Genomic DNA, 14,019 nt, shown 5'->3' with positions numbered 1-14,019 from the left:
TTTGGCAAAAGTGTAAAACTGTAGAGGGTAGGCCCCCCTGCACACTTTCCCAGCTTCCTGGTGTTCACTAGTCTCATTGCCACGAAATTTTGTTAGCTTTTCCGTGGTTGTTGAGACTTTGAATTTTCTAACAAACGTTCTAATAATCTTTATCTTTATCTTTATAGGAATATAAATGGGGAGCCAATTTGCTGACGTGGCGCTCATACGTTAAGTTTGGGAGTTTATTTGCTTACGTGTCATCACTAGAAATTTTTAAATTTATATTTATAAATTATAAATTATTATTTGCTTAAGTTGTTATTTTCAAATTTTAAGTTTGGGTTGTTTTACATAGGTTGTTATTTTTTAAATTTTAAATTATTTTATTTGTTTGGGTTGTTTTACTTAGGTTGTTATTTTTTAAATTTCAAATTATTTTATTTAAGTTGTTATTTTTTAAATTTTATTTAGATTTTACTTAGGTTGTTCTTTTTTATATTATAACACTATTTTTTAAATATCTGTTAATTCTTTTTAGCATTATTTTTTAAAATTTTAAATTTTTTTAAATTGCAGCTACATAAATTTTTTTAAAGAAATTTAGAGTTTTAAAAAAATATATGTTAATTATTCTTCGATTATTACGTACTAATATTATTATATTATTATATTATTATAAAAATTTACGTTATGTTGAAATTTTTAAATTATTATTTGTTTAAGTTGTTATTTTCAAATTTTAAGTTTAGGTTGTTTTATTTAGTTTGTTATTTTTAAATTTTAAATTAAAGTCAGAAATTTAAAAAATATTAGTTATGATGCAACTATAAAAGTATAAGTTACGAGAGATGTAAAGCACCACAATTTAAAGTACATCAATCCCTTTCTTTACATATATCCAAAATCTCTCTATTTATTCTAATGGCTAGTATTCACAAAATTGCTGACATTAATCCTACAATCGATAATTTGTGTGTATGTATACGAGTGATACGGTTATGGACACTACCAAGTTACGAAAATTCTCCACTGTCATACTCAATTGAGATGGTTTGGCTTGATGAAGACGTGAGTTTTCTACTAATATTTTTCTATTTTATTTAAAATTTATATTATTTATATTTTAAATTTATTTGTTTATTCCCATCTAATCGTTTTTTTTTTGTTCATTAATTCTAGGGAGGAAAAATACACGCCTCAGTTAAGAAGGCTTTTGTGTCTCGATTCGTGAATTTGCTGGAGGAAGGAATATCTTACCAAATAAGATATTTTGGTGTTGGACTCAATAAGGGTTACTTCAAGACTACATATCATGAATACGTGGTTAATTTAAACCAACGTACTGATGTGCACAGACTTCCAGAATCGTCGAGTATCCCACGACATGGATTTAAGTTTGTGAGTTTTGACACTCTCAATGCTCCTGGGTATGATTGCACCTATTTAGTTAGTAAGTTTATTATTTTAGAAAAAGTATAATTATTTATTTTATTGATAATTTATTCTGCGTTTTTTTTTTTACAAATTTATTGACAATAATTTTTTTTATTTTAAATCATTTCAGATGTTGTTGGATATCTTGCTGGAATTGAAAATGAGAAGACTCTTGAAAAGAATGACAAATCTACCAAATATACTGTTATCGAATTAGAGATTAATGATGGGTAATTATCTATTTATTTTTATAAATATAAAAATTTTGCTAATCTCATCTTTTTAAATTATTATTTTAACTTATTTTATTATAAATATTTTTATTAATATTAATAAGTAACAAATATATTTTAACTAACATTAAGCTTTAGTTAAAATTTTTTAGATTCAAAGCCACCGTTTTTAAACGTCTAATTATTTAAATTTTTTAAAAAAATCACTTCGAATTGATTTAAAAAAAAGGATTCAAATTTAAAAAAATAATAAAAAGCATTCTTTTCGCGGTTTGTTTGTTACAAATTTAAAATAATTAATTAATTATTAATTTTTTAAATTATATTTGATATTTTAATTTTATTATTAAATTTTAAATTTTAAAAATATAAAATATATATAATTTGATATTATTTTATTGGTAGTTACTTTTTAAACATTAAACATTCTATTTGATATAGAAAAATAATGGAGTGTGCACTTTTTGGCAACTATGTACATGAATTAAATACTTTTCTGGGATCTGACTGTAAGGATGGAGCTGTTGTCGTCTTACAGTTTGTTAGAGTGAAGTTATTTAACGGTAATATTTATCCATATTTTTTTAACAATATATTTTTATATATGAGTTTTTACTTATTGTTTATGTGAATTTTTACTCATTTTGTATTAAAATAAATTTTTCAGAAAAGCTTGTTTTACAAAATTTCATGTATGGCATAAAGATATTCTTCAATCTTGAAGATACAACTGTCATCCAATTTAAAAATAGGTGGGTATTTTCTTTTTAATTCTTTAGTTTCATACTATGTGTGTGTTATCTAACATAATTTTTTTTTATTTTATTTATCTAGCTTTGTAAGATTTGAAGAATCTAGAGGTAATATTGGCGGAATTTCAAATGAGGTTGCATTCTTAAAAATTTATCAAGGCAAAACCATCGAACAGTTAAAAGAATTCGATACGGTAATTTTCTTTTTTAAAAAAAATTGAGAAAAAAATAATTGAAATTCGTTGTACATAGATTATTTTTGTTTATTCATCTTATTTATTTAAAAAATTCACCAAATTTAGGGAATTTAAATCATTATTTTTTTTTCAAAATTCTATTTGTGTTGTCTTGGCTACTATAAGTCATATTATGGATACTCCAGACTGGTGGTGCGGCCAATGTGAATGCAACAGGTCCACATATGCTTTTACAAAAACTTTCAAATGTTAAAGTTGTGGCCGTCTCCTTTTATCTATAACTCCAAGGTTATTTATTTATTTATTTTTAAATTAAAGTATATGCACATCGGATTAGATATTGAATAAGTCTATATTTAACTTTTTTTTTTATGTTATTTTCTTTTTTAAGCAGGTATCGAATAAAGCTTGGTGTCATTGATAATTCTGACTGTGCATGTTTTGTAGTCTTTGACAAGGAGGCAAAACAAGTTTTGGGAAAGAGCTGTGTAGAGATACTTGATCCACTCCTATTGGTAAGATCTAATCAATATTTATTTCTAAAAATATTAGTGAAGATATTTTTATTGGTAATTTTTATATTATTTATTATTAATATATTATGTAATACCCTGCAGAAAGGAGATCTATCGGATACACCTACACTTTTGCTCAACCTAATTGATAAGACCTTTCTCTTCATCATTGAAGTTCAAATATCTGATAATCCACATTTTTCACCTTCTTATAAAGTTAAGAAGATGATTGATAATGTGGACCTCATAAATAAATTCAAAGAGGCTCACCCTATTCAAATTGTGAGTATAATTATAAGTGTACTTTCTATTAAAAATTAATTTATTTTTTGCTTCCTTGGTCATTAGTAGTATCTAATTTATAATTAATAATTAATTATAATTTTAGGATGTTGACTACACCAGTGGTTTGCTTCCAATTTCAAAGACATCCTCAATCATTGAAGGAGAGAAAGTAGAAGGTGCTAAGGTATTTGTTCAAAAAATATTTTTTTTTTGTTTGTTATCTCAAAATTAGATCTTAATTTTATTCAAAAAATATTAGTGAGATAAAATCAAAGGTTAGAAAGAAGTCTTTAATTTAACGTGGTATTTTGTACAGAATTTGTTGCTTGAATTCTCCAATGAAGTTGCTGCCAATGATGAATCCGAATTGTTGGAAAATGCTATTACACCAACTAAGCGATTATCCTCGAAGTCGGAAGAATCGAAGGTAGAAGAAGATACCTCAACTTCCAAGAAGATCAAGATTGAGAAAGAAACTTGAGAATTTGGATGCACATGTTTTGGAATCCTTTTAGAGTCTATCTAATAGAATAATGTCAAGCATATGTTTGTTTTGGTGGAAACATTGTCTTTTCTTGAGTTGTTATTTTTCTTTTGGTTCTTTTCTATTTTTATGTTTGGAATTTAGAATTTTTTTAAATATAAATTGAAGTTATTTGGTTATTACTTGTGGTTTTATTTTTAATTTGATTTTCACCGTTGATATTCTGATAATATCTAATTTAATATTTAATATCATAAAGTTATAAATTTCTTCTTTAAATTATTGTTGATACAATTAAGTTAGTTATTAATTTTTAATGTGTATTTATTTTTAAAAAATCTAATTATAATTTTTAATTAAAGTATTATGTTTAGAATTTTAAATTTAAATTCAAATATACTTTTTTTTTAATTTTTACGTAAGCAATTTGAGAATATTTTTTAAGAATTTATATAATTTATAAGCTATTATGCTAATTACAAAAGGAGTATAATAAAGTAAATAGAATTAACAGTCTTATTAAGATGTGAGGTTATTTATACTATTTAAAAAAATGTAATACTGTTTAAATTTTAGAAAAGGTATAATAAAGTTAATACTGTTTATGATGACACTAAAAAAAATTATTTTTAAATTAACAAATTTCTATATTCTTAATAGACAACGAACATTTGATTAGAAAATTTTATTTAAAAATATAAAATTTATACTATCTAATTAGAAAATTCTATTTAAAAATTTAAAATTTGAATTTCTAATACTAATTTCTAATTAAGTAAGTTCTTAACCATTTCGATTTTTAAATTTAAATTTTTTTACTTGCCATATTTATAAATTTTTATTATTATCTTTTAGATTATTTCTCCACAATAGAAGTACTTTCATCTTTTTCTCTCTTTTTAAATATTTTTTTCTAAATTTACGATATTTATAAGGTTATTAATTTTTAGATTATATTTAATTTTATTATTTTTATCGATAAATAATAGGATTGATACTATTTATGACGAAACTAATAAAAATTATTTGTAAATTAACAAATTTCTATATTCTTAATAAACAACAAACGTTTAATTAAGAAAGTTTATTTAAAAATTTTTAATTTGCACTAGCTAATTAGGAAACTCTATTTAAAAATTTGAAATTTAAAATTCTAATACTAATTCCTAATTAAGTGACTTCTTAACCGTTTTCATTTTTAAATTTAAATTTTTTTTATTTGTCACATTTATAAATTTTCTCTGTTTACTTCGTTTACGTTGTTATTTTTTAGATTATCTCAGCACAATAATAGAGGTACTTTCATATTTTTCTCTCTTTTTACTTATAAGTTATTCATTTTCAATCTCTTTATTTAAGGAAATGAAAAAAATATTTTAACTGTAAGTTGAATTTATTGATCGTGAGATTAAACTTATATTTATTTGAAAAAAGATACTTTTGAAAAAAAATATATATTATTTTCCATAAAATATGTTTACGTAACTGAATAAATGAGAATAAAAAGGAAATTAAAGCAACCAATGAAAATAAAACCTATGCGATTTTACATAGACATAAGAAGACACTAATTTCATATTCAGCATTTTAGAGAAACACAAAATACATGTTTTTAATGAGTGTTTGTGTATGACTATGTCTTTCATCATTTTTGTCTCAGTATTCAAGCACCATACATGTACTCCTGTATACTCCCATGTCTATGTTTTGATCGATATGTATACCAAAAACAAACGCCGCCATATGTGTATTCCTGTGTACTTTATTTTTTAATAATATAAAAAAATTGATAATAAAAATGTATTAGGTATAATGTATATATATTTTTAATTAGTTAAAAAAATTATTTATTTGGTATTTTCAGGTATATATTGAAATATGCAAGAAGTCCAAAGAGAAGTAAGATTGAAGAGAAAATTGATATTAAAAGACAAAGAAAATACAAAGCGGACCACAATTCAAGGTAGACTTCATACAAAAAATAACTAACATGTCATGAGTATTTTGGCCGAACGAAAGCCCATAAAATACAATATTTTCTATATATTATTTAGCTATTGACAAGTAATAAATTATTAATTTACATTGTTTTTGTAATATGTTACTAAATTTGTTTATGAAAAAATTACAGGAAATTCGAGTGATGGTTCCAATGATGTGCATTTTCAATCGGTGTTGTCGAACATTACAAATGGACTCAATACAGGTTGATTTTTGGATGTTTTTTTTGGAACTTACTTATGTGAATGTACATGCACTTTATGTATTTTGATATTCCTACTATTTATTCAATTATAAACTTTAACAGAAAATATGTTCAAAAAACTAATATCTCGAGTTATCTTATTAGATAATAACCCAACACCATATCGATCAAGGTCTCCAACTACTAATCTACACTATGTAGGTGAAAAGGAACGATGTTCCAATATTAGTGATATTAGTAATTCAGGTATCACATGCGAAGCATATGATAGCCCATGTCATCAGACAAGTCAAAAACAGTTTCAACAAACATCAAACAATATCCACCAGTTGCAAAGTCAGCGTATGTTAATATATGCTTTTATTACTTAAAAACCAAACATTTAAATTTTCAATTGGTCTATTAAAAACAATGTTTGATATATGCTAAATAATTATTATAGATTCATTGGAGTACTCAAATCGAATTAGATTGCAAAGGGATGCAAGACTGAATAGAAAGACTATGCTACTTCAAAAGAGACATGGTAAGATAAGCATGATAGATTGTAATTATCACAAAGCTAAAATTCTACTTTTTTTATCTTTAATACTACTTTCATAATATATATTCATAACTCAGCTGATTCAAACATTTAATATATATATTCATTTTTCTTTTTTTTATAATATAAAGTGCTTGATTTACTATCTCTAATGATTACAGGAGCAAGTACATCTAATTCAAATTTAGATACTAAAGAATTAGAAGAAATGTGCATAGCTGAAAAAGGAAGACACCTGAGACAAAGAAAAACATTCTTGAAGGAATTGGCTATAAATCTTTCAAAAATTTTTGAAGAAGTTGAGGATATTACTGAAAACACGACTATATTAGATGATTCTGTGCAAATTGAATACCCAGCCATATTCGATGTTGCTGAGAATACAGGTAATCTAAGAAGTAGCAATATCAGCAGTTTATTATTTACTATTGTTATGCTTCTTATAAACAAAAAATTATCGTTTAGTGTTCAAGTTTTTAAAATTCAAACTAAGATATGGTTATATATTATAATTTTTGTATTTGAACATTGATATATTGTAATTCTTATTGTTTGATTAGTGTGCATGTAAAACTTAAACCTTGAGGTTGGCACAAAAAAATTATATTATATGATCTCATCTTTTTAATCTATAAATTGCAATCTTCGGTAATCTTTTATAAATATTATTTTTATACTTAACATGGTGAAAGAAAGATATATTTTTATATAAAGTATTTTTTTCAGATATAACTGAAACATAATTTATTATCTTGGTGATTATTAGATGTGATAGATATTGATGACCAAGAATTTTTTTGTCGACATTGCTACGCCATGATGTGGTATGAGGAGAGATCAGAAAAGTCTAAAACAGGATCCAATATTGAGTTCTCAATATGTTGTATGCGAGGGAAGGTACAACTGCCGTTTTTGCAACGTCCACCTCAGCTCTTGCAAGGTTTAATATCTGGAGCAGACCAGAGAAGCAAACACTTTAAGGATAATATAAGAACTTATAATAGCATGTTTTGCTTCACGTCCCTCGGAGGTAAAATAGAGACCTCTATCAATGATGGGACAGGTCCTCCCCAGTTCATTGTGAGTGGACAAAACTACCACAGAATTGGAAGCTTGGTGCCAATTGAGGGACAAAGACCAAAATTTGCGCAGTTATATATTTATGATACAGAAAATGAGGTCTCAAACAGGATAGAAATTTTCAGGTTTGATTCATGCATTCCAAACTGATTAAAAATTTATTTAGGTAGTTCGTACTTTGATTTTGGTTAATTATGAATACTAATATTTTCAATTGATGTTTTATACAGTTCAAGAACAAACAACAACAACATTGACCAGTCCTTAGTTCTAGATCTCAAGGACATGATCGATCAACATAATGTTCTTGCTCACACATTTAGGATAGTGAGAAACTACCTGAATCAAGGAGATATCGCAAATATAAGACTACGGTTGTACCGAAAAAGATCAAAGGATGCAAGAGTCTACAATTTACCATCTTCTAACGAGGTCGCAGCTCTAATAGTAGGAGATTTTGATTCTGGAGATGCAGGACGTGATATTATAGTTCAATTAAAGTCTGGACATCTGCAAAGGATTCATGAGACACACACCGCATTTATTCCTCTTCAGTACCCTATGATGTTTCCTTACGGTAAAGATGACTACCAAGAAGACATTCCTTTGCGAGAATCTCATAGGGCTGATGAAAATAGAAAGAGACAGCGTGTGAGTTTAAGGGAGTTCATAGCATTTAGAATACAAGAGAGAAAGGTCGAGTATGCAACCATTGTCAATGGTGGAAGATTATTTCAGCAGTTCTTGGTTGATTGCTTTTCTATGATTGAAGCACAAAGGTTGACCTACTACCGAAACAACCAAACCAAGGTGAGGAGTGATATATACAAAGGGATTCAAGATGCAGTTGTTAGGGGTGAGACACGTGCTTTTAAAGCAGGTAAGCGTATCATCCTACCTGCGTCCTTCACTGGTGGTATGAGATACATGTTTAATAATTGTCAAGATGCTATGGCAATTTGTAAGAAATATGGATATCCAGACCTCTTCATCATAATGACATGTAACTCAAGTTGGCAAGAGATTGGCAGGGTTAACAATCCAAGGAACTTAAAGGTTGAAGACCGGCCGGATATATCATGTAGAGTATTCAAAATTAAGCTTGACATGATAATCTCGGATCTTAAGCAAGGAATTCCATTTGGAGTGCTAGATGCAGGTATTGCTCATCATCCAACCTTATTTTTAAAGAAATATTCCTTTAGATTGTTATAAAATAAATGGCAAAATATTTTCTTACTTAACGTATTGTTGATTTTTTATTATCACCCTTAATTTATCAAAGCACATACATAAAATAGATAGTTTAAATATAACATATATTTTTTTTGTCTTTTTGGTATAAGGGATGTATACGGTGGAATTCCAAAAAAGAGGTCTACCACATGCTCACATTCTTTTATGGTTAAGTGGAGACCATAAGATAACAACGACAACTCAAATTGATCAGTTAATATCTTCAGAGTTGCTAGATCCTGCTCAGCATCCAAAATTGTTTAGAGCTGTATCTACATATATGATTCATGGACCATGTGGTAGAGCATTCTCAAAATCTTCCTGCATGAAAGATGGGTACTGCACCAAATATTATCCCAAGACATTCAGTAAAACCACAGTTATCGATGATAGTGGATACCCATCATATAGAAGACGAGACACAGGGGTGGTTACTGAGAAGAAGGGAGTCCATATGGATAATAGGAATGTGGTTCCATACAATGCATATCTACTGATTTCTTATCAAGCGCATGTTAATGTAGAGTACTGCAACAAGTCGAATGCTATCAAATATTTGTTCAAGTATGTGAATAAAGGTCCAGACAGGGTAGCAGTTGGAGTTACAAAGGAAGCTTCCAGTGGAGAGGATGCTCAGGTTATTGATGAGATCAAACAATTCTATGATTGCAGATATTTGTCTGCATGTGAGGCTGTATGGCGAACCTTAGCGTATGATATTCATCAAAGGTGGCCTTCAGTGATGAGATTAACCTTTCATTTGCCTGGAGAGCAAAATATCATCTTTAAAGATGATGACGATCTTGAAGAAATCGTGGAAGAAGAGGAAGGGAAATGTACAATGTTCTTAGCATGGATGGAGGCCAATAAAAAATTTGAAGCAGGTCAAACTTTGACGTATGCTGAATTTCCAAATCAATTTGTTTATGATAGAGAATCAAGGGTATGGCATCCACGCAAAAGAGGGTATTCTATCGGGAGGTTAAATTATGTTCCATCGGGTACAGGTGATATTTATTATATGAGAATTTTGTTAGCTGTTCAGAGAGGTTGCACAACATATGAGTCTATTAGGACAGTTAATGGAATTACATATTCTAGCTTCCAAGATGCTTGCTATTCCATGGGACTACTGTGCGATGATAGGGAATTCATTGCAGCTACTAATGAGGTAGCTAAACTTACATCTGGTCATCAATTGAGAAAATTATTTGCGATGCTACTGATATCTAATAGCATTAGCAACCCAAAGCGTGTTTAGAATGCAACTTGGACATTATTGGCTGATGGAATACTATATGAGAGGAGAAAAGCTTTGAAAAACCAAGGTATTTTACTATGTCTTTTTTTTATATCAAGATTGTATTCTCTTATTATCTTTATTTTTATTAAGAATATTAATAGTTTTATTTTAGAATTACTTATTAAATATTTCATAAAACCACTATGTGCTTTTTCTAGGACTAAACATGACTGATGACGAATTGAAAAACCTCTGCCTTATTGAGATTGAGAAGATACTCAACAGCAATGCGAGATCTTTAAGAGACTATCAATCAATGCCATATCCTGAGATGTCTCATGTTCGCCTTTTTCAGAATAAGCTAATAGAGGAGGAGTTAGCATATGACACAAATGAGTTGACTCATACAAACTTATATACAGAACAAAAGATGACTCATGAGCAAAGGTTAGTATTTGATGAGATACTCAATGCTGTTGTTACAGACTCTGGTGGTTTTTACTTCGTTTATGGGCATGGTGGGTGTGGTAAGACATTTATTTGGAATGGACTTTCTTCTGCTATTCGGTCTAGAGAAAAAATTGTTTTAAATGTCGCATCCAGTGGAATTGCTTCTTTACTCCTACCTGGTGGCAAAACGGCTCATTCTAGATTTTCAATACCCATCACAATTACTGATGAATCTACTTGCAACATCAAGCATGGCAGTTTGAAGGCTGAGCTGCTCATCCAAAGTAGCTTAATAATTTGGGATGAAGCTCCAATGCTCAATAAAATGTGCTTTGAAGCACTTGATCGGACGCTCAGGGATCTTATGTCAGTTACCGATCAACATAAGACACATCAACCATTTGGTGGTAAGGTTGTTGTTCTAGGAGGTGATTTCAGACAGATACTTCTGGTGATTCCGAAAGGAAGTAGACATGATATATTGGCATCCGCTATTAACTCATCCCATCTGTGGTCATTTTGTAAGGTTCTGAAACTGCATACGAATATGAGGCTTCTAATGTCTTCTTTGGATCAAGATGAAGGTGAAATGAAGAGATTTACTAATTGGATACTTGATGTTGGAAATGGAAATATTGGCTCTGTTGTTGGTGATGAATCAGAAGTTGAAATTCCAAATGATCTATTGATTACAACTACTGATGACCCTCTCTCTCATTTGGTAGACTTTGCATATCCAAATTTGTTGCAAAACATGTCAGATTACAGGTATTTTCAGAGTAGGGCAATTCTTGCACCCACGCTTGAGAGTGTCGAGAAGGTAAACGATTTTGTCTTGATAATCTTTCCAGGGATGGAAAAGGAGTATTTGAGCTCTGACACAACATGTCAAGCTGATGAGAATGAAGATGTACAACAAGAGTGGTTCACACCAGAGTTCCTAAATGACATCAAATGTTCGGGACTACCCAATCACAAGTTGACTTTGAAGCCAGGAGTCGCTGTAATGCTACTGCGAAACATAGACCAGACTTTAGGTTTATGCAACGGGACAAGATTAATAGTTAACGAACTTGGCAGCAATGTAATTGGAGCGACGGTAGTGACCGGTAGAAATATTGGAGATAAAGTGTACATTCCAAGAATGAACTTGATCCCTTCAGATTCAGGATTGCCATTTAAGTTCCAACGGAGACAATTTCCATTGACAGTATGCTTTGCAATGACCATTAACAAGAGTCAGGGTCAATCATTATCACATGTAGGGCTTTATTTGCCAAAATCAGTGTTCACCCATGGACAACTTTATGTTGCTTTGTCAAGAGTTAAGAGTCGCAGTGGCCTCAGGGTTTTAATTCTAGACGAAGACGGCAATCCAAAGTCATCAACAACAAATGTCGTGTTCAAAGAGGTTTTTAATAATATTTAGGTAAGAATAATATTATTTTTATTTTAATAGCATGTTATAATTTATACTTTTGTACAAATATTTACTATAGATATAACTAATTTATCTATAACTCTTTTTTCAGATTTGAAATAAAATGTGTAACAAGGAGCACAACATCCTATGCCAATTGCTTTTCTAATGAAGTTAGTAAGATACTAAGTTATCGATCGATAAATTTTTATTAGCTTTTTATACAAAATTTAGTGTAAATTAACATGCCATTATTACAGTTATATATGTTCTTATTTTTTTCATGTCTCCCTCCTTATGGTTTAAGAATATTATAAACTTCAAACTCTTCTATTTATATTTTACTTTGAATAAAGATAAAACAACATATTTAACACATTTATTATATAATGACGATGATAGTGTTATACTAAATTTAAAAAAATATATGGTTATAAAATATTATTTTTAATTTAACTTATCAAATTTAAATATAAGCCCGTGCATCGCACGGGTTTAACACTAGTAGTATACAAATGGAAAGCTCATATGCTGACGTGGCGCTCATACGTTGAGTCTGGGAGTTTATTTGCTTAGGTGTCGTCATTAGAAATTTTTAGAATTATATTTATTAATTATAAATTATTATTTACTTAGGTTGTTATTTTCAAATTTTAAGTTTGGGTTGTTTTACTTAGGTTGTTATTTTTTTAAATTTCAAATTATTTTATTTAAGTTGTTATTTTTTAAATTTTAGATTGTTGTACTTAGATTATTATTTTTTAAATTTTAAATTATTTTACTTAGGTTGTTATTTTTTAAAAATTTGTTAATTCTTTTTACTATTATTTTTTAAAATTTGCAGCTACATACGTTCTTTTAAAAAAAGTTAGAGTTTTAAAAAAATTTACGTTAATTATATTTCGGCTGTTACATACTAATATTACTATAACGATTTACGTTAGTTTAGATTTTTTAAATTATTATTTGTTTAGGTTGTTATTTTTAAATTTTAAGTTTGGGTTGTTTTACTTGGTTTGTTATTTTTTAAATTTTAAATTAAAGTCAACCAAATTTTAAAAAATTTAGTTATGATGCAACTATAAAAGTATAAGTGATGAGAGATGTAAAGCACCACAATTTAAAGTACATCAATCCCTTTCTTTACATATATCCAAAATCTCTCTACTTATTCCAATGGCTGGTATTCACAAAATTGCTGGCATCAATCCTACAATTGACAATTTGTGTGTACGTATACGAGTATTACAGTTATGGACACTACCAAGTTACGAAAATTCTCCATTGCCAAACTCTATTGAGATGGTTTGGCTCGATGAAGACGTGAGTTTTTTACTAATATTTTTCTATTTTATTTTAAATTTATATTATTTATTTGTTTATTTAGGGATTTAATCATTAATTTTTTATTTAGAATGCTATTTGTGTTGTCTTGGCTACTATAACTCATATTATGGATACTCCAGACTGGTGGTACGACCAATGTGAATGCAACACGTCCACATATGCTTTTACAAAAACTTTCAAATGTTCAAGTTGTGCCGTCTCCCTTTTTCCATAACTCCAAGGTTATTTATTTATTTTTTTAAATTAAAGTCTATGCACATTGGATTAGATATTGAATAGTCTATATTTAACTTTTTTTTATGTTATTTTCTTTTTTAAGCAAGTACCGAATAAAGCTTGGTATCATTGATGATTCTGACTGTGCATGTTTTGTAGTCTTTGACAAGTAAGTAAAAAAAGTTTTGAAAAAAAGCTGTGTGAAGATACTTGATCCACTCCTATTGATAAGATCTAACCAATATTTATTTCTAAAAACATAGTGAAGATATTTTTATTGGTAATTTTTATATTATTTATTATTAATATATTATGTAATACCCTTCAGAAAGGAGATTTATCGGATACACCTACACTTTTGCTCAACCTAATTGATAAGACCTTTCTCTTCATCG

General features: G+C 28.5%; 1 protein-coding gene across 1 annotated transcript; it reads left to right on the top strand.

The window, feature by feature from the left end:
* The first annotated feature begins 10,417 nt into the window (after window positions 1–10,417).
* Window positions 10,418–13,797, top strand: LOC140174744 (uncharacterized). Its single transcript, XM_072200253.1, has 2 exons — window positions 10,418–10,925; window positions 13,784–13,797. The coding sequence occupies exons 1-2, from the start codon at window positions 10,418–10,420 to the stop codon at window positions 13,795–13,797; spliced, it is 522 nt and encodes a 173-aa protein (XP_072056354.1).
* The last annotated feature ends 222 nt before the right edge of the window (window positions 13,798–14,019 follow it).

The sequence above is a fragment of the Arachis hypogaea genome, chromosome 8 (assembly GCF_003086295.3).
Source record: "Arachis hypogaea cultivar Tifrunner chromosome 8, arahy.Tifrunner.gnm2.J5K5, whole genome shotgun sequence".
Classification (NCBI taxonomy): Eukaryota; Viridiplantae; Streptophyta; class Magnoliopsida; order Fabales; family Fabaceae; genus Arachis; species Arachis hypogaea.
This window is presented reverse-complemented; position numbering and strand designations above follow the sequence as displayed.

Bases quoted from the DNA above. Each gene is read 5' to 3' on its own strand.
- LOC140174744 (XM_072200253.1), top strand. From the start codon at position 10,418: ATGACTGATGACGAATTGAAAAACCTCTGCCTTATTGAGATTGAGAAG.